A 26,078-nucleotide genomic window follows, 5' to 3' on the forward strand; every position below is an offset into this window, starting at 1 on the left:
AGTCAATCTGTGTTAATTATTAATTATGTTATTGCTGCTGCTCGTGCAAACAAGGGGGATTTAAAGCTAGACTTTGCTATCAGTTACGCACATTAAAGAAATAAACTCCAGGCTGACCTCAGTGCTCACTGCACAAAGAGGGCTTGTGTCATTATCACGTAAATTATATGGTCCTACAAGACCACCATGAGGGAAATCTTTGGTTATTTGTCTTTAATTTTTTTTATTAGATTGATTGATTGATGATTGATGGGGGCTACATGCCATAGCACACATGTGGAGGGCAGAGGGATCCATTGTCGTCTTCTACCATGTGGGATACAGGGACTAACTGGGGGGCCTGGCAGCAAGAGTCACCTCCAGATCCAGAGCCTGCTCTTCATTGCTGTTTTGTTTTGTCCTTCTGCAAATGAGCGGAGGCTTAGAGAGACTGGAGCACTTGTCTGAAGTCACTCAAGCACTGTACGGAGCCAGGTGACCAGTTGGCCCAGGCTGCTTGGCTGCCAGGAGGTAGCAGGGGAAACCAGAAGGGGAAGGAGCTGGAGTCAGGCTACAAGGACCCACAGTGAGCGAAGCCAGTTGCCTAGGATCACAGAGCAAGTCCATGCTAGACTCATTCTCCCAGCTCAGCTAGGACCCTCACCCAGACTCTTAGCACACTCTCCATTACTCATGGCCAATGGGGTCCCCAGAAACCTGCAAACTCCCTGGAGAGGACAACATGGCAACTTCTCATTGCGATTCCCCTACAGAGCAGGACTGCGCCAGGAGACTAGTGGTTAGTGATGAGGCTTTGTCCCTCCTAAGATGTGCTACATTGGTTAGAGAAAAATCTTGCAACTCACAAACAGGCAACCAGCCAACTGCAGCAGGATCAGAAGCCTAGACCACAACTCTCACCTCACTTCTGTCCTCAAAGCGCTGGTGGCTCCCTGGAAGACAAGCAACCTCTCTAGGCCCCCCTGACTGAGAGTACCACAGCCAATAATAACCACCCTGCTCAGCCTGGTGTCACAGCCTGAGATTCCAGATACGGGGCACAGCGGGGAGGGAAAGGGTTGAGACACCAGAATGAGGAGTTCAAGGGCAGCGTGGCAGTCATTTAGTGAGACCCTGTCTCAAAGTGACTTCTGAAGCAGAAGAGTAGACACGCAGTATAATGGTAGAGGGCTTGTCTACCACGCTGGAAGCCTCATCTCCATCTCCAGCACTGCCAGACAAGAACCAAAACCAAACCTCCTCCAAGCCAGTGCTCAAGCAAAGTCCTTGAAGGTACTCTTTGTCAGCACAACCATGCTCACAGACCTCCTGAGCCAGGCAGGTGGGGAAACAGGAGAGGTTCAGCGGCCAGTCAAAAGCCACCAGACATCAAGCGGTAGAGCTGGGATTTGAATCTGGACAGTCTCTCCAAACCCCTACTCTACTCTCATCCTGTGCTAACCCCCTCAGACCCCGGAAGACCCTAACAGCTACCGGCTTCCTGCCAGGCACACCACAGTCCTTTACAGTAACAAACACAGGTCCCATGTCCCTCAGCAAACTGAGGCTGAGAGGCAGGTATGTACTCAAAGATGTTATCCCAGCATTTGGGAGGCTGAGGCAGGAAGGTCAGGAGTTCCGGACCAGACTGGACTACTAGAGAAACTATCTCAGAAGGCAAAGAAGCAAAACGGGCCATGACGGGATCACCAGCTCGCAGCAGCACAGCCAGGCCCAGGGAACCACAAGTTCTGTTATCCAGACAAGGAAACTGAGGCTGTTTCTGGTTCATAATTCATGTTCCATCTTCCCCACGGCCCCAGTTCCAAGTTCACTGGCTCCACACAGATCATGGGCTGATTCCTACGCCCTCTGCTCCAGGAAGGTCCTCTCCCACCCCTCAGAAGTGCAACTGCAGTGGGATGCACTGTTGTCAGCCAAGACCAACTCAGCCTCCTTGAAGGAGCACAATGTGTCCCCTGATTTGGGGGATGGGGTAGTTCCTGTGACTTGTGGTGACTTACAGAACAAGGACAAAGGCAATGCCATCTCACTTCCTCCTGAGGTTCTGGACACCCACAGTCCGACCCACCCCCTGCACATCTGTAATCCACCCTCTGTGCACACCTGCTGTCCCACCCTCTACACACCTGCTGTCCTACCCCTGCACACCTGCTGTCCCACCCCTGCATACCTGCTGTCCCATCCCTGCACACCTGCTGTCCCACCCTGCACACCTACTGTCCACCCCGTACACACCTGCTGTCCCACCCCTGCACACCTGCTGTCCCACCCCTGCACACCTGCTGTCCCACCCCTGCACACCTGCTGCCCACCCCGTATACACCTGCTATCCCACCCCTGCACACCTGCTGCCCCACCCCTGTACACCTGCTATCCCACCCCTGCAAACCTGCTGTCCTGTCCCCTGCACACCTGCTGTCCACCCCTGCATACTTGCTGTCACACCCTTGCACACCTATAGTTCACCCCTGCATACCTGTAGTCCACCCCCTGCACACCTGCAGTCCATCCCCTGCACACCTACAGTCCATCCCCTGCACACCTGCTGTCAGGCCCCCTGCACACCTGCTGTCCCGTCTCCTGCACACCTGCTGTTCTGTCGCCTGCACACCTTTAGTCCATCCCCTGCACACCAGCTGCCCACCCCCTGAAGAGCACACCCCACTGTCAGTCAGGGGATCTATTCGAAGACAGAAGAGCCAAGTCACTCACTGATCCGTGATGCCTATGTTTTAAAGTCACTGGGATTTGGGAGATGTTTCTCACCCGTGTGATCCCAGGAAAAGTGAACTGATCCAGGAGCCACACACCTCCAGAAAGACTAGAGTGTTCACTGGCAGATGTCTCCCAAGATACAATCTCTGGCAGGTTGGACTCAGACCCACAGGCTGCCAAACTCCACACAACCTACAGGGGCTCTGGCCTTCCCTACTGGGGGCTGCAGGCTACAGCCTGGGCCCCTGACAAGACAAAGCTCCACCTCTGTGCAGTGCAGACAGCTTCACTCCCACAGGTGTGTCCAGGGACCTGGACAGGCAGGGACACCACTCCAAGCTCTCTTTAGCTCGTATGTCCTCCCACCTCCTGTATGCACCAACAGGAGGCTTGGTGGAGTGAAAATCAAACATCCAGCAATGACTGTCCAACAGCAGGGGCCGGTTCACTGGGCCGGTAACCAGCGCACTTCCACGCACACGCTCTCAAATGGGGAATCGCCAGATGTGCTAGTAATTTATATGTGAGGTTCCTTTACGTTGTTGTTAGTTTTTAATCATTTTCCCCCAGCTATTTACTGAGCACCCACCTTCTCTGTCCGTTAGGACCAACATGCACCTGCCAAGCCCCTCAGTCCTCACAGTTGCCCTCAGAGAAAAGTCCCATCATTTACCTCATTTATAAAGGAGGAAATGGGCTCAGAGAGGTCAGCACACCTGACTGCCGTCATAGAGCAGAGGAAGCAGCAGAGCCAGGACCTAATCTTACCCCTCTGGCTCCAGAGCAGATCTGAAAGCAGGTTTCTTAACTGGCAAGGTGTGACGGAGGCCTGGGCAGAATTGGAGTCTGTGAGCGCGTGAAGCCTAAGTGTGGCTCTCTGAGGCGTCCAGTGGGGCGTCTGAGGCTGACACACTTTCACCTGATGCAGGATTTCCACACTGCGCACAGCACCACGGTTCTGTACACCGTGCATCCACTGAGGCCTACTCAGGTGTAAACAGTTGACGACCATGCTCTGGAAATGTTTCTATTCCCAGTGCAGATGCAGCTATAGACATTTCAAAGGTCCCTTAACTGCACAATTACCAAGAGGGCAGTGATAACTCAGGCCTCAAAGCCAAGTCCATAATTGCTTCCTGATTTGGGCCATGTGACCTTTCTCCTACACAGCTGACTAGAGGATTCCTGGGGAAAAGAGATCTTCCTAGTTTTCAAGCCCAGAGACTCCATGAAATATTCATCTCGTGGGCGAGAAATGATCCATGTGTCCAGCCCTCCACCCAAACAGAGATCCCTCACCAAGGCCAGCAGCCAGGGTGTGGACAGTGGGCAGCCACGCCTAGCCACAAAGGGAATGAGGAGGACCGTGACATCAGGCAGCCAGTTCTACGTTTAGAACCCAGCTCCTCCACCACCCAGTCCAAGCGTCCATTTCATGAACTGCTGGGGGAGGGGGGGTCTCCAAAGCCACACTGCCTGAGACAGACTGTAGTGAAGAACAGAGCGCACGTGGAAGGACTCAGACCAGCAAATCTGTACTCTGGCTTTTCCTACACTCTCCTCGTCCCGGCCATGTTGCCTGGCCAGCCTCTCTCCCACCTCCTCCCGAGAGCACCCCCCCCCCGGATTTACCTCTGGTCCCTCTTGGCAATTTTACCTCACTGTCTCCAAATCCCCATCAGGGTTCTGAGAGAAGCGGCAGCTCTGAATCCAGTCTCCGGCTCCCTGAAGTGGGTGGGGACAGGATGTGCACCTCTGTAGTCCCAAGCCTTCCAACACAGAGCTGGGATGCGAAGGTCTTCTATTCGCTCAACACACCCTCCGCTCTGGGCAGGACTGGGAGCGAGGCCTCACCCACCCTTGCCTCCGTCCTTCCTCCTCCTCAGCCCTCAAGACCCAGCCCAAGTGTCACCTTTGAACACATACACACGGGCACACGCATGCACGGGCACATACATACATGAGTCAGATTCGGCAAGGCATCATCCACCTTAACACTTCACCCAGAAGTCACACCATCGGACCTATCCCTGACACTCCCCAAGCCCCGCCTTATCCCCCTCTCCACCCCATAAAGAAGCCAGGGACCCCATCAGACCCTTACATAGATGAAGGTCCAGAGTCTCAAAGTGCCCCGGGCTGTGAAATGACTCAGTGGTTAAAGGGGCTTGCCAACAAGCCCTACTCTACCCAGACCCTGATCCTCCTCTTGTCCCAGGCCATTAGCCCCTCCTCTGCCATGCCCACTCTGCCTTCCCAGACAGACCAAGGATTCACCCCTGGATGTGACTTCAAGTCCAGTCCCGGATACTGTCTCAAACCATCAGTTCAGTGAATGAACGACTGACGAATGGACATACGTGTCATCAGCAGCTCATCTGTGTGTTGGTAAAATGTGGTAATGCTGAGGGGTCACATGACGAGGGATGGACAACTGGTCCCCCCCACACCCGCTCAGGTGAGTGTAAGTACTAACAACCACCAGGAGCTCCTGGGGGAGGGATGTCTAGCTCAGAGTCTGGGGTGAGGGTTGCATCCCCAACATCACAAATCAACAAAGGCTCATGGCAAGCTGACTGTGGCTAGAGATTCACCCCCCCCCCAAGGGGCAGATTCTGAACTGCTCTGGGCAACCCGCTAGGACTCCCCTGTATCCCTGTGGCCACTCCCACACACACAAGGGCTCTCTCTCTCTCTCTCTCTCTCTCTCTCTCTCTCTCTCTCACACACACACACACACACACACACACACACACAGCGGCCGCGGGCCAAAAGTGCCCTCCAGTGCACTTTTAGGGCCTAAGTGAACTCCTGCCAAGTCCTCAAACCCTTTAAAAGGAGACTCCCCCAGAACCCACCAAAACCGGGTGTCTGCAGAGCCTTAATCCCTTTAAAGGGTCTCTCCTGGACCCACCAAGACACTGGTGTCTGCAGAGGCCAGCCTGGCCGCTCGCCCGCCCTGCGGGGTAGCAAGGAGAAAGTTGTTAGCTAGGAGCCTCCACTTAAGTCCCGGTTACCGATTAACCAGCCCCAGCGCTTCTCTGTGCGCGGCCTGGCAGAAAAGTCCAAGTTACACATCTTTGTCACCGCGGACGGGCGGTGTGCGCGCCACCCGGGAGGGCGCGACCCCGGGACAGGGCTGAGGCCCAGCGCCAGTCGCAGGGCCTCCAGGGACAGCTCTCCGCAACAGGCGCCCTCCCTCCGAAAGCAAAAGGCCACGACTTCCCGGCCCGAGGAAGGGCAGCCCTGGCCTGCACGGCGCCCGGCATAGTGCGATTCCGAGCCACGCGCGAGCCGTGGACGCGCGTGGGGAGCGGGGCCAGTTTTAGGCGTCCTCTGCCGTCATTCCCCGGTCGCAGATGCAATGGGATCCCCTAGTCTGCAGTGGCACTCCGCACGCGGCGCACCCCGGTCCCCGCTTTGCCCTCAGCCAACTTTGCCAACTTTCCACGCGGCCTCGCGGGCAGGAGTGGGCTGTCCCGCGCGTCTCCGCGCGTCCCCGCGCCCTCCGCGCACCTACCGCAGTGGCCCGCCGCGCCGCACCTGCCCGCCCGCACCTGCCGCGGCGTGCGCAGCCTCGTTCCTGGGAGCGAGGCTCGGGCGGAAAGCGCCCCGTCGCCGTGGCAACCGCTCCCGGCGGCGCCTGCGCAGAGTAGCGAGGGGCGGAGCGCGTAACTCAGAGCGGCGAAACTGCGCGAGGCGCACCCCCTGCTGGAAAGACGCGGCATTGCTCCGGGGTCCCCGCCCGGGGAACGGGCTGTGGTGGGGTAGCAGAGCATTGCTAGACAGCATTCTTGGTCCGCTGCCTTGTTCATTTCATTAACCATATCTATCACAATTTGATTTTCTTTATTTTCTTACTTTCTCTTTTTAAAAGATTAATAATTAATTATTAATATCAATAAAATTATTGTTAATGAATTGATATTAATAATTAATAATAAAGGATTGTTGTTATTGTTATGTGTATATATTCATGTAAGTGCAGGTGCAGGCAGAGGCCAGAAAAAGGCCATAGATCCTCAGGAACTGGAGTTGCAGGAGGCTGCGGTGTTGGAAACTGCAAAAGCGGTGTATTCCACCATGATCCAGTCCTCTCCCTCTGTTTCCCTCCCTCTCCTTTTTTCAAGGTATGGCTCAGGTGTGAGCACCTGGGTTCAATCCAGTCTCTCTCCTCAGCTCCCTTCCTTCCCTCAGGTAGCTGGAGCTCCAGCACTGAACAGCCAGCCTGCCTTTACTAAGTACCTTTCCGATGCTGGGCTCTGGAGACTCCGCTCTGAGGTAGCTGGCAGGATCCAGGTTCTCACGGGGTTTCAGCAGCATTAGGGAGAAACATTGCATGAGAAAATTGAATCATATTTATGACATGTGGTCCCAGGGGAAATGGCCCAGCGTGAGTCACGATACGTGGTTTATGCCTTTGTCGCAAGCCCGCCCAACTTCAAGAAAAGGGAGACAGGGATTAGCAGCAGCGTGACTTCCAGAGAGCTGTCGGCCGTTCTCCCTCACTCCTCTTTGCCTCGAGTTGTTGGTCATCACGATGGTGGTGGTGGTGGTGGTGGTGGTGGTGGTGGTGGTGGTGGTGGTGGTGTGTATGGCTCACTCAATCCTGTGAATTTTTGCCCTTTTGAAGTAAGGACTGACACCTTCCATAACACCCAGGATCCACCTGAGACTCCCCAGGGACCTGTCCACAGTGACAGAGTCCAGCCGTGCTTTGGGTCATCTGGATGCCACGGGCACAATTAGCAGCTGGACCCATCCCCGTGTTTGTCAAGCACTCCCAGGGGAAGGTCTTTGAGGCAGTTTCAATGGTTGGTTTGCAAGATGAAATCCCTCAAAATTCATCTAAAAGCAGGACTTTTATACAGAGTTTGTATGTTATTATAAAAAAAAAAAACTGGTTTGTGTGCCAGGCATGGAGGTGCACACCTTTAATTCCAGCATTCAGGAGGCAGAGGCAGGTAGATCTCCGAGTTCAAGGCCAGCCTGGTCTACAGAGCGAGTTCCAGGACAGCCAGGACTACACAGAGAAACTCTGTCTCAAAAAACCAAAAATGATAAAAATATAAAAACTAAAATAAAAATAAAAGCAGTTTGTGTGCACTCTGCTCTCTAGAGATACTTCAGGTGATTCACAGGGGACACAGTCGGTGATCAATGAACAGATGCAGGGCCATAAATGTCCAGTCTGATACCCCACCATGTGCCACGTCTCTTCCGGAACCTTGGAGAAAGTTCCTATCTCTCTGTACCAATCACCAGTTACAAGATAGGTGTCAGGATGTTTCTGAGTAACAGGACACTTGTGGTTCTCGGCTCCCAGCCAGCAGGGTCCTCCCACCTGACACTGTCAATCTGCCTTAGAATATAAGCAGGGAAGGGAACAAACACTGTCTTTCCCAACACCCTCACAGACCCCAAGCCGAGACAGGTTCCCCTTGATTACCTCATTCCCACTCTACAGGCTGTCGACTCAAGCCACGAGGAGAGATGACTGAGGCAAAACAAACTACAACTCCCGGAGGCACCCGGGTCTTCATGGGGCCAGACTTCCTGGGAGACTCCACCACATTCTTGTACTCAGGCCAGGTGAGAAACTGCCAGCCACACGTGCCCAGGGGTTGCACCCCAAACAGGGAATGTCAGGTTCCCCATTCTACCCAGACCCGGCACCCCAGGCCCTGGGTTGTCTGTTCTGGTACAAAGAACAGTGCACTCCGGGACTGTTCCAGAATCATTTATCGGACATCTGCCTCCTCCAGGAAGCCCATGGTGGTGGCTCTGTCCAACAGCACTTACTATAACAGTGGAGCTCCACGGTGGCCCCGTTCAGCCTTCGTGCAGAAGACCCTGGTCTTTCTCTTGATGCCAAACCTTTGCTGTACTGTATTGCCCTGCCAGGAGGCCCTTGCCTCTGTTGGTCCGTTCTCAGCTTAACGGCCATCCCTCCAACCTCAGCTTTACAGTCAGTTCACCCAGAGGCCTTCTGGATTACGGGGTAGAGATGGATTCCATACTTAGACATGAAATATCTGCCCACCCACTGGAGTGCCGACCACAGTAGCATGACGGCCAGTTTCTTCTCTCTCTCTCCCCTTGAGGTTGGAGCCCACAGTCAGTCACAGCATCTGGGACAGAGCGAACCCTCAACATGGAACCACACTTGGGGTCCGGATTTACACAGGACACAATCTAGGGCCTGGTTGACAGCCAGACATTAGCTGGCCTGCTCATATGTCACCAAAGATGGGTCCGATATGTGGTTTGAATGTGAACCTCACCGTAGGTTCATATGTTTAAATACCTGATCCCTAGCTGGCGATGTTGTCTGGGAAGGTTGAGGAACCTTTAGGAGGTGGGAGGGGGTCACTGTAGGGGGACCCTGGGGTTTTATAGCCTGCCCCCTTCCCGTTCACTGCCTGATTTCTGAGTACAGTGTGACCCGGGGCTTCCCCGACAGGATGGGCTGCGTCCCTCTGGACCTGCGGAGCCACAGTAAGACTTTTCTCGTGAGTCTCTTTCATCAGGCTGTTTCTCACACACTCTCCCCTCACAATCATCTTTGGATGCTGCCTCCCGTTTCCCTGGTAACACACTGATTCCTAAGAAGGGGAAGCGTCCCAGGTGCCCCTTCTTAAGATTTAATTCCCCTAGGTTCTCCACTGAGGACCAGGGAAGCTTCTTGCCAGCAAAGTCTCTTCTTTAATTTGTTTAAATCTATTCAATACAAAGTTTTTGGTCAAAACAAAAGAGGCCTAAATCACACCTCTGGCCTGGGTGGAGACATGATCTGAACTGCTCAGAATTCTGAGCACACATTGCTCTTTTTTATTTTTTTATTTATCTTATTTTATTTATTCACTATTTGCTTATTTGTTTGTTTGGTTGGTTTGGTTTTCCAAGACAGGGTTTCTCTGTGTAACAGTCCTAGCTGTTCTGGAACTTGCTCTGTAGACCAAGCTGGCCTCGAACTCACAGAGATCCCCCTACCTCTGCTTCCTGAGTGTTGGGATTAAAGGCGTGCGCCACCACCGCCCAGCACCATTGCAGTCTTAACAGTCTGTCTCACTTCATCAATCACCCGAATAGGAAAACATCCCTCTCCCTCTCCCCCACCCCGCCTGCCTGCAGAGTTGGACTCCAAGACATATTAAAAGATGGAGGGGGTGGGCATGTGGCTCAGTGGGCAGCGTTTGGGAGCCCTGGGTTTGATCTCCAGCTTAAAACTGGACACCTCAGGACCATCACCACAGTACTCAGGATGGAAGCAGAAGTGGGGTCAGAAGTTCAAGGTTATCCTCGGCTTCAAAGAGAGTCAAGGCAAGCCTGAGCTAAAGGAGACCATGCTCAGAATAGAATTAAATGAAGTTGTGGAGAATAATAGCCTTTAATGAAATACACACCCATATAACCCGAACTGTCCCCACCATTCTGAGGCTCACAGATCCTTACCGATGAGCCTGGGTTCCTACTGTCTGGGTTCCTACCTGGAAGCCTTTCTCACCAAATAAACGCCCCAGGCATCTCCCCTCCTCTCTAAAGACCCCCCTGGCGTCCGTCCGTCCATCTGTCCATCTATACCTGCTTTCCTGAGCATTAACTGACCAACCCTGACTCTCTCCCTTCCATGCCCCTCCTACAGGTAATCCACCTGCCCTGGTCTTTTCTCTCAAACGTCTGTAAAACTGTCTTCAGGTTTCCTTCTAAGTCCACTTTGGAGTATTTTTATCTATGAGACCAAAACCTACATCAGGGACCCCTGCGTTCCCCGGTAAGGAAGATACTACTGAGATTAGCTGTAAACCAAGCCAGGTGATTGTTCAGTGAATGCCGCAATCCTGTTAGAGGTGATGCATCTTCAGCGGCTGCTGTTGGATGAGGAGGGAGCTGAAGCGCAGAGAAACCTCATAAACCGCTCAACGTCACACGCCGGGAATCTCAGTCTGGCAAAAAGATCTCAGGCAAACTTCAGAACATGTTGGAGACTTACTGGGGATTCGATGCCAGCCCAACACGAGCGAAGGAAGAGAGACTTGGAGAGAGTGAACAAACACAGGAAGTGCCTTGTGAGGTTGGACAAACCTCCTCTAGCTCCCTTCACTGGTAGGAATCCAGAGAAGCCCTGGGAATCAGCCCATGGCAGAAAAGTGGGTGTAGAGCGCCCTCTGCTGCTGGCACCCGCAGCCGCTGGCTTCCTGAGGAGCCGAGAGAACTCAGGGAGCGGAGGTTTTGATACCCAATTTGTGGGTATCAATTTGCCTGTTCCCCAAGCTAGGTCTAGTCACCCATCTTCAATTAGCCAATTAAAAGAGCCAACGTAATAGAGGAAAGCGAAAAAAAAAAAAGATGAACAAAGCTGGGCTCGTCGACCGTTTCCACCCTTCCGTGGATGTTGGGGGGTGGAGGGTTGTAGGACCCTCACCTAAGCATCCTGTGACCCCAACGCTGCCCTAGCTGTACATGGATCCTGAGAGGGTCTAGGGTAGAGAGGCCCTGGAAGACTAGGGAGACCAGCCCCATCTACGCTCCATCTCTGCACCTACGGGGATGCCCTCATCCCTGCTGGGGAAGGACTTTGCAGTGCACTCTTTGGGGAGCACCCACACCCCTCAGGTTCTGTAAGGAAGTCCAATAAACACTGGTTTCTAGAGTGAACTTTGGTGGAAACAATCATTCCCTAGTTTGTCACTGGGACCTCTGGGGGAGGAGATATTCCTGGGAAGGAATTTTATTAACAACACTTTTTTGGTCCTGGAGTGTAAATTAACCTTGAATAATATCCAGAGATACACACATCTAAGCAGTCCTTGTCGTGCCGACCCACTCACCATTGACCTGTCCATGTGTGAGTGTCTGTCTCATCCTGTGGGGTAGTCTGATAAGTTGTTAGAACTGCTGGGATCTCTTGTTATCATCATCATCATCATCATCATCATCATCAATTTATTTGGTTTTTGTGGAGACAGGGTCACTGTCAAGCCACGTCACTGCTGACTGAGCGGGCCAAGCTGGGGTACCAGGGCATTTTTCCAGAAGAGGCCAGCAAGGAAAGGCCAGCAGCAGCTGGGCAGGACTGCTGGGTACCCCTGGAAGAACAGAGCCCAGTCAGGCCACTTACAGCTAGTAAAAGCAGACCTGGGACCCAAAGGTTCCCAGTGCCCTCTAGCAAAGGAGATGGATTCATAAATGGAGAAGCAGGAATTCACCTCAGTAGCCCCAGAGTCCTGCCGCTGGAGGAGCCTGATCAAGGCTGCACACGGACCCCTGAGGTCTTCTGTCCTTAATTTGGGAAAAATTCTTTTGATGATGCCAACTGATGTGCACCTTCTGATACAGGAGCGCGTCCTGGGCATGAGTGTGGCACCAGTGAGAGACTGATAATTGAGATCGTTTATTTACCTGGATTGAGCTGTGCCCGAAGCTGCACACAGAATTTCAACTATGTGCTGTCAGATATTAGGGCTGAAAGCTGAAGGATCAGAGAAGCAGTGCAGCAGCCACTAGAGAGACCTCTATCAAATTCTCAGACCGAAGGGGTGATCCTGTCTCTACTAATCCTCAGACTGCATCCTCAGACCGACTGCTTCAGACAGTATCTGAGCTGCTGTCTCCTCCCGGCTTATATTCCTCTCTCTGCCCAGCCATATTCCTTCCTGTTTCCACCTCCCTAGTACTGAGATTAAAGGCCTGCGACTCCCAAGTGCTGGGATTAAAGGTGTGAGCCACCACTGCCTGGTCTCTAGTGGCTTAGCTCTACACTCTGATCTTCAGGCCAGCTTTATATGTTAGATTACAAGCAAAATATCACCACAATGTGCGTCTGTACATTTCTTATTTCTACTTGAGCCTCTTTGAAGTGCATTTCCATAATTTTGGGTTACATTTTCATCATTTAGAACAAAGAGAAGGTGTAAACCCCATATTTAATAACTGCTTAGGTAGCCCCTTTTTTGTGCCTTCTCCTTCCCAGGAAACCCCATCCCCCCCCCCATCCCTCCTTTTTATCTGGGACTGGAGTTCCCCTCTGGGTCCCGCCCATCAGTCAGTCCAAAGTGAAAAGCTATTGATTTCAGGAACCAGGAAGGAAAATGCACAGGTGTGCACACACCCTTCTCAGACCAGTTCCTCAGGTGACCCCGCTTTGCTCACCAATCTGAATGCGACCTTTAAAGGAAAAGAGACCTTTTAAAAGCTCACAGATCATGTTTAAGGCCAGAGATGGAGCAGGGGAGCTCACATTGAGAAGGAAACCTTGGAGAGGCCTGACCTAAGGTGTGAGGATCCTGAACAGAAGGGACATCTGAGGTGAGGAGAGAGGAAGGAATGGACTGGCCCCAGGCATCACTTATGGGGGGCCCAGTAGGTTTCAGAGGCTGCAACAGGAGCCCTGAAGTTTACACACTCTTGTGTGTTTGTTTCTCTGTGTAGTCTGGAGCTTGAATGTGGAACACAGCCACTGTGTGAAATCACATTTTTAAAGGAGCTCATACTTCCAAACGTTAAGCGCCCCTGCTGTAGGTGAGGGCCTGTCTTGTAATTGGAGAAACTGAGGCGTTGAGCCATTGCGTCATTTGTCCCAAATGACATCGCCAGCAGGCCTGGCTGAGACAGACAGTAGTGAAAGAGTCCATGTCTGGAGGGACCCCGTCTTCAGATCTCACCTGGCCCCCAATGTCCTTCCAGAGCTTTGTCCCATGCAGCTCTGACATGCATATGGTTTAGTTGCTCAGCGACTGCTTCCTCTGAGGTAACCATCCCTCATCTGGGTCTAGGCTCAGACTCTCCTGATGCCGCACTACCATCACAGGTCCCTAGGTCAAAAGCCCTGGGGGCATCCTTGCCCCCCCCTTCCTCTCACACACTAGGTCCAAGCATCTGTTTTACATATTGACTTATTTCCTCTCTTCTCCGTCAGGGGCAGGATCCATGGGAGAGAAGCTGTGGCTGACTTGTTCGATGTTCAGTTCCTACCATCTAGAATAGACCTTGGAATGTACTAGACATTTAATAACTATGGGATAGATGGAAGGATAATGGATGGAAGGATAATTGCATGCAAGAGTGGGTGGGTTGCTGTATTGGATAGGTACATGATGGATGGATGGATGGATGGATGGATGGATGGATGGATGATGATTGGATGGATGATGGATGGAAGGGTGGATGGGTGGATGGATAGATGGATGGATGGATGGATGGATGATGGATGGATGGATGGATGTACAGATGATGGATGGATGAATGAATGGATGGATGGATATAGAAGACCATATTATTATGTTTTATGGTCCTGTCTTGCTTACAGGACCCTATGCTCCTTAAAGAAACAGATTATATAATGTTCATCATGTGTTATACTGAGTTTGGGGGTCACTGTGGGCTCAGGACCTAACAGTTAAAGGAATAGGGTCCAAATGCCTCTAGTCTATATACAAGGACACCCAAATCCAGAGAAGAATATGACTTTGCTTTACATAGGAAGTTCTCACTGCCACCTCTGTGCCCTTCTTCCCTCCTAAGATTGTTGGGGACAGATCTTAGCTCTTGGATCATCTCTGTTTCCTGGCTGGAGCTGGCGGGACAATTGCTGATGCCCTAACTGCGGCAAAATCTAGAGGCCATCGGGATGCCCAGCCTCTGATCTAAATCCTTAGTATCCCCAAGAACCTTGGGATGAAAGGCAGGTGCCTGCTCTCTAAGTTTGGGTCTGAGCCTCAACTTGACCACCCGTGGATGGAACAGCACCACTCACTAGGTGCTAGCGCAGGTTCCTTCAGCTGCTGAGGCCAGCAGGACTCAGCCAGTGGAGGTGATCACTAGAACTTACCTGGTGTGAGGGGAACCACCTCCCTTAGGCTGTCCTCTGACCTCCACGTGCTCACTGGAACACCCACTCCCCATACACATAATAATTTTTTAAATTAAATTGAAAAGTCAGAACTAGACAAAGCAGAAACTGTCCGTTCTGTCTCATTCCGGCTCACTGTAGGTGAACACCGGTAACTGGAACCTGACAAAATGTGCTTTGGGGTTGGAGGGCCTCACTCAGTTTTCTGGGCACCTGTTTAGTGGCTGTGATTTTCACAGGTGACACTGAAGCTTACCCAGTCTTTTCAAGGACCCAGACACACCAGAGCACCCTGGGGCAGTGGCGGATGGGGCTGCAGGGCTTCACCCCCCAGATTCTTGGTCTGAAATTACACCCCTGAGATCAGCTGACCCATGGGACGTGTGGGTTTTGGTGAAAGGGGAAAAATAAGTTCTTTGTCACCCAGGGGATGGCTCCTCACCTGCTGGCTAGCAGCCTTTGAGAGATTCGGAATCCCAAAGTAGAAAGTTCTCACAACTTGATTGTGCCAGTCTGCCCAGGCCCATCTCTCCCCATCCCCACAGAAATCTCCCCTTCCTCTTGACAGGACTAAGGCACACCCCCCAAGCCCAGATGGCTAGCTCATCTGGACCACACCTGCTGGAATCTATGTGCTTCTTATACACATGGAGGAACTATGGACTGTAGCTGTGGCTATCTAGCCCCGGATCCCAGGTGAGAGACTAGAATTTCACGCCACCTTTAAGTACCGACTGTGCTCTGAGAACCCCCAAGTCCTACAGTCGCATTGCCAGGCCATTTGCCATTGGCGAGGACCCAGCTCTGACTTACCCCTGAGAGAGTTTGAATAGGTTCCACCCCCACCAGCACCAGCACCCGGGCGAGCCTCCCCTGGCAGAGCCTCCTTCCAGGCCAGACCAGAAGACATCCTTTGTTACTTAGGTAAGGCTCTGCTTTTTTTGTGTTTAATTGAATTTTACTTTTCTTTAGAAAACAGGTCATGATTGGGGTGTACCCCTCACAGCTTCCCTGCTGGGAACTAAATCGGCAAAGTCCTGTGTCTGGAGGTGAGGCCACTGGAAAGTCAAGGTGGGAGCCAGCTAGGGAGGTCAGGAGGATGGGGCCCCAGGATGGTTGGTTAGTGGCTTTGTGAGAAGAAGAGAGGACCAGGGAGCTGTTCGTCAGCAAGTGCTTGTGCGCAAGCCTGAGGACCTGATGCCCCCAGAGCCCACGTAAAACATCCAGTGTTGCTGAGTCTGGGCGCACGCCTTTAATCCCAGTAGAGGCAGAGGCAGGCCCATCGCTGAGTGGAGGCCAGCCTCATTTGCATATGGAGTCCTGGACAGCCAGACCCTGTCTCAAAAAGCAAACAAACAAAAGCCCGGTGTAGTGCATGCCTCTAATCCAAGTACTAGGGAGGCAGAGGTGTGCGGACCCTGGGGCTCAGTGGTCAGTCAGCCTGATGAACAAGCTCCAGGTCCCAGGGAAGAGACCCTGTCTCAAAACAAAAAGTGAAGACTCCTGAGGACTCACACCTGGGGCTGACCTCTGGCCTCTGTATGCATGTGCCTACATGTTCATGCATGCCTACACATGCATATACACATATGCACACCATAAAAGAAGAAGAGGAGGAGGAGGAAGAAGAGGAGGGAGATAGACTGCACATCTTGCCAGATACTGAGCAGAGGCCACACAATGCACTTGGTCTTCCCAGTCCCCAGAATCATGAATCAAATGATTTTTTTTAATAAATGACACAGTCTGCAATATTATAGCAGCAGAAAGTGGACGGAGACAATGCCAAGTCTAGCAGGACTCCAAGGGTCGTGGGTCCACATTGCCAGAGTCTCACAGAATCCTGCGGGAGTCTGAACATCTCTGTTATTCCCCTATAGTTCCTAGCTGGAACGTTCATCCCACCGTGATGGTATGAGGAGTGGGGCTCTTGGTGGCCAAGATAAGAATCAACAATGCCTTCCCGTGGGACAGGAGCAGACGGAGTCCACAGTCTCCCAAGAGCGTCAGTAGCGAGTGCCTCCGGCACCAGCTGCCCATACCGCATCAGATCCTAGGCCACCCCGAACGATGGACAAGTCCCAGGCCCTCCTCGGAGAGGAGTTAGGTGGCGGTTGGAACAGAAACCCAGCCTGGAAGTGTGGGACCTCAGGGATGCCACTGTGCCGGACAGGGCTGTCCTTTTGGACAAGGGAGACATTAATTTTCTTGTTGTGGTCAACTACCCGACCATAGACAACTTGAAGAAAGACGGGTTTATTCTGGCTTGCAGTCTGAGGGTTCAGTGTCCAGGGTGGAAGGCGAGGCAAGGTGGCAGGAGAGGCAGTCCGCTCCATCTTCCGTAGAAAGCAGAGAGCAACGAAGGAAGGCCGCGGCCTAGCCCACTTTCTCATTTTATTCAGCATAGGATCCCAGCTTTGTCGCCCACATTCAGGATGGGCCTTCCTATCTAGACTAGTTCTCATGGCGACTTGTTGGTTATAGATCTTGTCAACTGACAGTCAAGACTAACCGTCATGGGAGACCCAGGTGGAGGAAGGCGTGAGTGTGTAGGTGAGAGAGGGAGCGTGTGAATATGGGGTCTGTTGTGTCCTGTGCTGGGTCACGTCACTGCCCCCTCTTCACCTCTCACCTTGTCTTGACCCCTAGGTCAGCCACATTCCTGATGGAGGTCAGCGTGAGGGCTGCTCTAGGACTCTCGCTCACAGGCATGTCTGGCCTCAGCCTGGTGTCCCCTGCCTGGTTCCAGAGCCCTTCCCTCTCCTATGGTGTCTTTATGCACTGCTCCTGGTCACAGGATAACCACTGGAACCAGAGCTGTATGACCTTCGGGTCCCTGAAGGACATGCCAGGCTTGGCCTGGAAGGTGAGACACATGTCTTCCATGGCTACTGGCTCTTGAGGGGTGGGCTCTGAGGGTCCTTAACTTACACCGTTTGTCCCCGTGTCTGAGCACACAGATTCTTAAGCCCAGAAACTATCAGAAACAGCCAAGGAGCTTTACATAAGGTTCTGGGCTACACCTCTGAGCTTTGGGCTCTGCAGGCATGGGGTACGTGTGACTCTGTCTAGGGGTGGCTCTTAGAATCTTTTTGCAACCCAGGAAAACTCACCTTCTTCAAGCATACTGCCACCTGCTCGGAAATCAAACAATGTACGCCCCTCCCACCCCGGCCTGACTCCACCCAAAGCACTGCTGGGCTTTAACCAATGAGAGATGAGGTGTTCGCGTCCTTATGGTTCTGCATGTCACGGTGACCAACAGTGGGGAGGGTGAACACAGGTACCTAGTCCAACACCCAGGAGGAAGATTATACAGCCTTCAAAACTGACCACAAAGGTGACAGTGCTTCTCCTGGTGATCCTGGCAAGCGCTTAATAAGGGTAGGGTATAGTGAGTCATTGACCTGGATTCTGCTACTGTTGATCTGATTAGCTGTGTGTCTTAAGACAAAGGACTTGCAATATCTGGATCTCTGTTTATTGATAGGGAGAATGGGGTTATGATAACACATGGCTGTTGGGAACATCTCAAGGACTCACTGGGCCATAGGTCCAGTGATTGCCATTTCCCCATCCCACCTCCCTCTCTCCTCTCTCCTGAAGGTCTCCGCGGCCGCGCTCCTGGGAGGCTGGGTCCTGCTGGCCATTAGTGCTCTTATTCTTTTGGCCTGGGCGCTGGCCTCGAGAAGATTATATCCCAGGAGGGGCTCTGGTCTAACACCCGTGGTGCAGGCAGCAGCAGGTAGACTCCTACAGACAGTGCCGAGATCTTGGAGGGGGCCACCCACATCCGACCCTAGCTGACGAGTCCTGTCGACCCGTGTTTCTCTTTGGTCCATCCATTCTGTACCATGGTTACCATCGCTACCACTGCATGTTGGGTGGGCTGTGCACTGCCCGAGGATGCCCAACCAAGAGCTGAGAATATGCTGGGGTCTAGTCCCCGCTTCACTTGAGCCTCAGTGGAGTTGCTGGGAGCCTCTGGGTGGGGTGCCCTGAGCCCCACCTTCCACCCCTCTCACCCTGCCCCACAGGCTCCGCTCTTCCTCTTCCCCTCCTGCCCTGGCATACCTGCCCTTCCCTCCCATTCCTCCTGTGCTCACAGACCAGCCCAGCTGAGAGAAACAAGACCCAACTGACTGGTCTATCCACCTTCCAAGGGCTTTCCCTGGCAGGAAGAGGGAAACCCAAGTCTCTCTCTGCTGCCTCAGCCTCCCCACCCTGGCCTGGCCTCTCCAGCCGCTCACTTCTCTCTGCTGCTGTAATCCCATACTCACCGCACAGTCCCTCCCCTCTCTGCAGGAATCTTACTTCTGAGCCTGACGCTGCAGCGGGAGGACTCCAGCCAAGTGTCTGCTCGTTTTATTTCTAGCTTTACTGTTTCCACCAGGAGTTTCTTTTGCCTTTATTTTTTAATAGAGTCTTGATTTTTAGAGTTTCTGAGAATACACCTAGTTACACAGTGTTGAAGCTCCCCAGAAATCTGCAATTTGACCCCCCAGGATTCTACTCTAATGCATGTGGTGATAAACTGAGCAGAAAAAAAAAATCACCTTCTGCCAGGGCTCTTTCCTGGGCTTGATTTAAAATTAAACATTAGCAAAACACTACATGGAAACTCTGAAAAACAATTTCCCATGTGCCTGGTGCTAGAGATGGAGCTCAGGACCTTGGGCAAAGTGTGTGTGTGTGTGCGCGCGCGCGGGCGCACACACGCCTTAATCTCTAGAGTGGGTGAATGGAGAGATGATTGGGTGCACGCATAGATAAATGGATGAACGGGTGGGTGGGTAGGTGAGTGGATGGGTGGAGGATGGCTGGGTAAGTGGTTAGAAGAATGTATGACTTGATAGCTGGATAGACTGGTGGATAGATGGATGAACAAATGTGTGGATAGATGGATGGATGATGGATGGATGGATAGATGGATGGATAGATGGATGGACAAATGTGTGGTTGTATAGGTGGACAGATGGATGGACAAATGTGTGGATGGATGGATGGGTAGGTGCATGGAAGGATGGATGATTTGATAGTTGGATGGATTGGTGGATAAATGGATGGCTATGTAGTGGTGGTAGGGGATGGCAGGGTTCTGGGTGAGTCTTGGGATGACAGATCATCCCAGAAGCCTTTGCCCAAGACTGACTTTCCCTTTCTGCTGCTCCCAGCATCCTCCACTCTTGTAGGTCTGCTGGTTTTTCCAGTCACTCTGGCTTCCCCATTAGCCAAAGAAGTCTGTGAAGGCTCCTCCGTGTACTACAGTGGAACATGCCAGCTGAGCTGGGGCTATGCCACTGCCATCCTCAATGAGGTCCTAACCAGCCTGCTTGTTGTCATCGGATGGCCTCGGATGACCACAAACCAGAGGACAGCCATCCCCACCCCTGTAGACACTCAGGGAATCACCCTTGTGTCAGAATAAGCAAATGAGCATCACCCAGGAAAGCAAAGGACAAACAAGAATAATCTATTCTACTGTTGTGGGAATTCTTTAGCCAATAGCCTTTTGGGTACCGGCCCATTAGGGCGTGGCCTGAGGTACTATATGTGGACTGATAAACCCAGACGGGAAGCATGCTCGCCCTTTTGGCTGGCAGTCTAAGTTTCTGTATGCAGCTCCTAGCATCGACAGAGGACAGTTGCAACTTTTTTATTGTGAGTGCTTCTCCAAATAAACAGTTGTTATCCTTTATTATGGGCTCTCGTGAACTTCCTTAATCATGTCTACACTCTACATACTCAGGTTCAAATCCCACCTCCTTTGTTTCCATGCTGTGTGACCTCAGGCAAGTTACTTCCTTTCTGGACTCATTTATTCTTTGGTAAATTGGAGGTTGGCATAATGCCTACTCTGTGGAGGACTTTGATTTGCCATATGTAAACGAAGCAAACATTTGCCTTGGCCCTGCCCCTGGCTCACAGGACTACAGGAAATCAGGTGAGAATGAAATGTATGGACGGAAAGTGCACAGGCACCCTGGGAAGACGGCCGTCTACTTGAAAGCTCTTTTGTTGTTTGTTTTGATTTGTTTGTTTTGAGACAGGGTCTCGTGATGTAGTCCTGATTGTCCTGGAACTCTATATAGGCGAGGCTGGCCTCAAACTCACAGACATCTGCCTTTCAAGTGCTGGGATCAAAGGCGTGCGCCACCAAGGCCTTCTGATTGGACACCCTTTCCATGTTTTTGCTCTTCCCTTATAATCCCTCCTCTCTTAGAGGATTGGAAGGTCTTTATTTCCCATGAGATACTTAGGGTTGTGTGCAGAACGGTGCTCCCTGCTGGGTGGGGCTCAGGACCTGCCCCACCTTCCAGAAACATAGAGCACTGAGGAGGAAACCCTGCTCTTCCTGAGAGCTCCAGCTTCCATCTGGTTCTGATGTCTGTCTGTCTCCAGACTTCCTGTCTGTAATGCTTTATGTTGACTGTCAACTGACAGGACCAGGAATCATCGCCTCAGAAAGTAGGCTCCATGCACACCAGCAAGAGGCTTTCCTAACTGGGTTGGCTGAGCCGGGACAATGCACTTGAATGTGCAGCACCGTCCCGCAGGCTGGGTTCCTGGCTGCACAAGAGTGAGAGGGCCAGCTGAGCCCCAGCTTTCAACAGGAACTCGGGTGGTGGGTTCCCAGCCAGGACTTCTCAGCAGCATAAAGGGATGGCACCCCCTCAGATGGGAGTCCAGAACCAAGGGAACCTCTACTTTTCCCGTTGCATATGTATGAAAACTAAGTCTCAGAGAAGTTAACTCTTACTCAGGGACACACAGCCAAAGCACCTGTCATGGGAATTTCCACCTTGGGTGCCTAGAAGCACTAAACATGTAACTGTCCACACCAACGGCAACTGAAGTTTGAACACCAATGAGTTTCTTAGGCTTACATACAGAGCACAAGTGAGGGCTGCAGGAAGGAGTGTGGGTGACATTAAACCAGCCACCCCAGAAGGTCTGTCCCCAGCATGAATGATGGCTTCTTTGGGGATGCATAGATGGAGACCCCTTCCTCTAGCCTTGCCAGCATACACACACTACGCTCTATCTCCCTGAGACCCTCAGGCCATGTACAATTAGAGCAGAATTGGGTACAACTGGTGGGGAGGAATGGCTAGACATGCCGGGAAAGAGCCCACGACCCTTCCTATGAGCCGCCCAGCCAGGGTGAAGATGCTCGTGGCGGCTTTCATGGCTGCGTGAGCCTTAGCTTTCAGGTCAGTAGTCCACAGGCCCTGCTGGGACACAGCTGAACTGATGAAGATGGTGGCCGATCGCTTGGAGGATAGTTCCGTCCGACAGCAGGAGAGCTGGGATCCGAAATCTTCAAAGGGTAGACAAGGACAGAGAACCCCAGTCCAGATGGCATCGTGAGAAAGTCATGCCTATTTCCATCTCTTTGGATGCTAGCTAGTGTATTCGCAACGCTTCTCACCCGTACTCTGGTGAGAGCTCTCTCTCTCTCTCTCTCTCTCTCTCTCTCTCTCTCTCTCTCTCTCTCTCTGTGTGTGTGTGTGTGTGTGTGTGAGGCCAGAGGTCAGCCTGGAGTGCTGTCCCTTGGGTACCATCAATCAGGTCCAAAGGAAACACCAATTCCCCAAACTCCAAACGGCAGCCCAAATACCCAGAGATAGGCTTAGGTGGCTTTCTGGTAATTAGATAAAGGCCAGAATTCCTCAGGAACATCCATCTAGAGAGAAAGAGGGTCAATGAACAGCACCCCCTCCCACTGCCCTGCCTTAGTCATCCCTCTTTCTACTGGGACCTCCCCTGGGAGAGAAGAGGGAGGGAAGGTGACTGTTCCCACCATTCCTGGCATGAGAAAGTGAGGGCCTCTCAGACTCTGCTCTAAGTCAAAAAGATGAGGAGCTAGAGAGATGGCTCAGTGGTTAAGAGCACTGGCTGCTCTTCCAGAGACCCTGAGTTCAATTCCCAGCAATCATATGGTGGCTCACAACCCATCTGTACTGAGATCTTGCGTCCTCCTCTGGCGTGTGGGCATACATGGAGGCAGAATGTTGTATAGATAATAAACAAATCTTTTTTTTTTAAAGAGGTCCTCTTGCAGAGGAGATAGTGAGTACCTATAATCACAGCACTTAGGAGGATCAGAAGTTCAAACCTAGCCTCAGTTAGCTTCTGCTGGATTGAAAGGTCAAGGCTAGCCTGGGCTACATGAAACCTTGTCTCCCCCCCCCTTTTAATCCTAGCACTTGAGAGGCAAAGGCAGAGGAATCTCTTTCAAGGTCATTCTGGTCTATAAAGCAAGCTCCAGGCCAGCCAAGACCTCGTCAAAACAAAAGCAAAAAAAACAAAGAAGCAACAAAATAACTAGACCCACACTTAGGTTTCCACTCAGCTACATTTACTCTGAATAGAACCACCTCTTAGTAAACACAAGACACTTGGGCAACACTAAAAAGAGAACTCCCGGGGCAGGGGGACACTCCCCAACACCCAACTCCAGGACAGGAGAAAACACGACACACAGACATCAGCTGGTAAGTGGAATAAATAGGAGGCACTCAGATCCACAAGCACACAGGCTGGAGGCACAAGGGGCGGTGGGAGATCCTGTGCTACACTCCACACTGGTCAGTTACAAAAATAAATAAGGGTCAGGGGGTTTGGACCTGGCTGTGCTAAAACAACACCACCCTTTGTGGCAGCCGCCCTGTGGCAAAATAAACCTTTATCTGCTGGCCCTTTCTCCCATCTTAGAAAGCTGAGGGATCTGGCTGGGAGGTGACCATGGTCATCAGGTCGCCTCCCTTCCTGCTGCCCTGGGCTGTCCATGGAGATGCAGTAAGGGCCCTTTCTGTCCACCCTGCCCACAGAGTGGAGGGCAGAGGTTTGACTCAGGGGGTGTGACAGAAGGAGAACATCACAAGGCTGCAGAGTAGGGCCAGGCTGAAGGCCCCTGGAGATATTTCAAACCATTCCTGTCTCCTCTCTCTCTCTTCTCTCCAAACTCCTACTTGACATTCCTTGATTGCCCCAGAGGCTGCAGGTCCGGGGATGAGCTTCTGCTGTGACTTTTGATTTCTGCTGCACCCAGACTGCTTTACTGGGGGATAGTGAGCAGGCACACCAGTTCATCCCGGGTCAGTGTCTGGCTTGGCAGCTCTTGGCACGACGGTGGAGAAGGACCATTCTCAGACCCCTGTCCCCAGCCCACCATCATGGAGCACAGATCAATCCTGTCCCGGGGCCAAACCCTGGCTCGTCCCTCCTCTGTTCTGAGTGGACTAAGTACTCAGAGAAGAGCTAATTTACCTGAGCAGGGTTTCCACAAACACAGTCTGCAGGCTTCTGAGCCCAGGTCCACAGCTGAAGGCTGGGAGGTCTCCCCTAGGGAGGGGAGTAAGGGCCAGGCTCTCATCAGGAGCTCCCACTTCCCTCCTACAGTTCCTGCATCCCCAGGGCACTCGCAGGATGCCCTCTTAAAAGTCTCCTGGCAGCAGGCAGAGCAAAATCAGAAAACACAGCAAGTGAGACCTGACTCCAGCAGGACTGTGGGAAGCTGTGTGCTTCTGACTGGGCCATGCAACAGACCTCAGGTGACTCAGCACAAGGAGAACAGACACGGCTATGCCGGTAGCCCCTGTACCAAGCCAGTGGTTCTCTAGTGGGGCACATCTGCTGTGCAGGGACTTTTGGGTCACCTTGGGCGATGGTACGGGTAACATCTGGTGGTTTGAAGCCAGGATGATGCTCAGACATCTGGGATTTGAATATGAGCAATGCCTAAGGGAGACCTTGCTTTAAGCCGGCCTGGCATAAATGTTCTGGAACACTGCCAGGTACAGAGGAAGGAACAGGGACAACAGGCCCAGAGGCCACCTCTACTTACAACCCCAGCTCCCAAGAGGGGGAAATCCCAGTCTCGGGCAATCTTTGGTCAAACAGGAAAATGTAAGGCTGAGCTGGGCTCCTCTGCGCCACCGTCCAGTGGCCAAGGTCAAGGGTATGGCTCTCACACAGCAGTCCACACTAGTCCACAGACACCAGGACCTCCTGCTGGGCTGCAGGAGGGAAGGTGTAGACAGCAGCAGGGAAACCTGGCTGCTGTAGCCCTCACTTGTTCTCGATCAGGATCTGCACTTTGTGCACCAGGTCCCGGGCCAGCTGCAGGATCTGCTTGGCATTGTGCCGCTCGGCCATTTTTGAAAGAGAAAATATGCTCATGAGCAGCCTTGTGTGTCAGCCCCGGGGGAGATTCCTCGAGCTCCTGGTGTGGAGTCCTGGGTGTTCCCGCCTCAGAGTGACTCTGACAGGAGCTATGCACCGCCAGATCTTAGCTTCCCCATCCGTAAACTGAGGAGTGTAACAGGAAGTCACTGCATGGCATTACCATGGAAACAGAAAGAAGTGATGCTGGCTCAGAGTGTGCTGGGAGAAGGCTGGTTCTTCCACCCTTCCCTGCAGGCAGAATGTCTGAATATTTTACAAGTCTGTGTCAGGCCAGGCATAGCAGTACACACCTTTAATTCCAACACTGGGGACACTGAGGCAGAAGGATTGAGAGTTAGAGGCCAGCCTGGGATATACAGCAAGATATTTTTCTTAAAGATAAAAGGTAGTATAAAGCTTTGGCAGATTTTTTTTTTAAGATTTATTTATTTATTACATATACAGTATTCTGTCTGCATGTGTGCCTGCACACCAGAAGAGGGCACCAGATCTTATAGATGGTTGTCAGCCACCATGTGGATGCAGGGGCCTGAGCGGATGAGATCTTCCAACCTACCTCATGTGGGAGGCCCTTCTGTACATGTGGTGCTTTTATTGGCTAATGAATAAAGCTGTTTGGGACAATGGCTTAGCAGAGTAAAACCAGGTGGAAAATTTGAACAGAGATATGGAAAGAGAGTAGGCAGATTCGAGGAGATGCCGTGTAGCTAAGAAAGGAGAAAGGCGCCGGAATGTTATCGGTAGGTCACAGCCTCATGGTGATACACAGATGAATAGAAATGGGTTAATTTAAGATGTAAGGGCTGAGGCCTGAAGCAAGGAACTCCACCTTGGGCAACAAATTCCACAGGAGTGGGACTGAACCAGCTACCTAGGACAGAGTGGGCCTGAGGAAACAAGCTCCAGGGGAACAGAAGCCAGGAGCCAATCAGGCCCGGGACACTGGCAGACCAGGATTGAGCCAGAGACCTGATCCAGAGTCAGCGATCGGGCACAGGGGAGTAACCACCAAGCGAGTGAGCCAGAGCCAGAGACCACTGAGAGTCCGGACTTGAATCTGGGACCTTCAAGGGAGTAGACCTAAGCCAGGACTCCTGTGGGTCTGGGCATGAGTCTAGGACCTCCCAGGAACTAGGCCTGAGCCAGGGAGAAATTAAAGACTTCCTAAAATTCAATGAAAATGACCACACTACATACCCAAATTTATGGGACACAATGAAAGCAGTGTTAAGAGGCAAGTTCATAACACTAAATGCCTACATAAAGAAGCTGGAAAAATCCCACACTAGTGAATTAACAGAACATTTGGAAACTTTAG

At 52.1% G+C, this 26,078-nt stretch overlaps 3 protein-coding genes across 4 annotated transcripts in view; 1 reads left to right on the top strand and 2 right to left on the bottom strand.

Annotated features, from left to right (window-relative positions):
- LOC130871655 (uncharacterized protein KIAA1671-like) overlaps window positions 1-6,339 on the bottom strand; it is a 76,037-nt gene extending 69,698 nt beyond the window's left edge. For both annotated transcript variants that reach the window (XM_057765196.1, XM_057765197.1), the window contains exon 1: window positions 6,239-6,339. The gene's annotated coding sequence lies outside the window, so the exon portion shown is untranslated. The remainder of the gene's footprint in view (window positions 1-6,238) is intronic.
- A 10,895-nt stretch (window positions 6,340-17,234) lies between these two features.
- Window positions 17,235-19,997, top strand: LOC130871434 (LHFPL tetraspan subfamily member 7 protein-like). Its single transcript, XM_057764769.1, has 3 exons — window positions 17,235-17,435; window positions 18,176-18,314; window positions 19,744-19,997. Exons 1-3 carry the CDS (start codon window positions 17,235-17,237, stop codon window positions 19,995-19,997), a joined length of 594 nt encoding a protein of 197 aa, XP_057620752.1.
- A 2,922-nt stretch (window positions 19,998-22,919) lies between these two features.
- The window catches only part of LOC130871660 (small G protein signaling modulator 1-like), an 89,297-nt gene continuing 86,138 nt past the window's right edge, over window positions 22,920-26,078 (bottom strand). Inside the window, exon 29 of the mRNA XM_057765206.1 lies at window positions 22,920-24,732. Within this exon, the coding sequence (XP_057621189.1) occupies window positions 24,644-24,732 (89 nt within the window). The 3' untranslated portion in view covers window positions 22,920-24,643. The remainder of the gene's footprint in view (window positions 24,733-26,078) is intronic.

The sequence above is a fragment of the Chionomys nivalis genome, chromosome 3 (genome assembly GCF_950005125.1).
Source record: "Chionomys nivalis chromosome 3, mChiNiv1.1, whole genome shotgun sequence".
In the NCBI taxonomy this organism is placed as follows: domain Eukaryota; kingdom Metazoa; phylum Chordata; class Mammalia; order Rodentia; family Cricetidae; genus Chionomys; species Chionomys nivalis.

Bases quoted from the DNA above. Each gene is read 5' to 3' on its own strand.
- LOC130871434 (XM_057764769.1), top strand. From the start codon at position 17,235: ATGGAGGTCAGCGTGAGGGCTGCTCTAGGACTCTCGCTCACAGGCATG. The intron at 17,436-18,175 runs GTGAGACACATG...TCTCTCCTGAAG, and splicing joins TGCCAGGCTTGGCCTGGAAG to GTCTCCGCGGCCGCGCTCCT. The intron at 18,315-19,743 runs GTAGACTCCTAC...TGCTGCTCCCAG, and splicing joins CGTGGTGCAGGCAGCAGCAG to CATCCTCCACTCTTGTAGGT.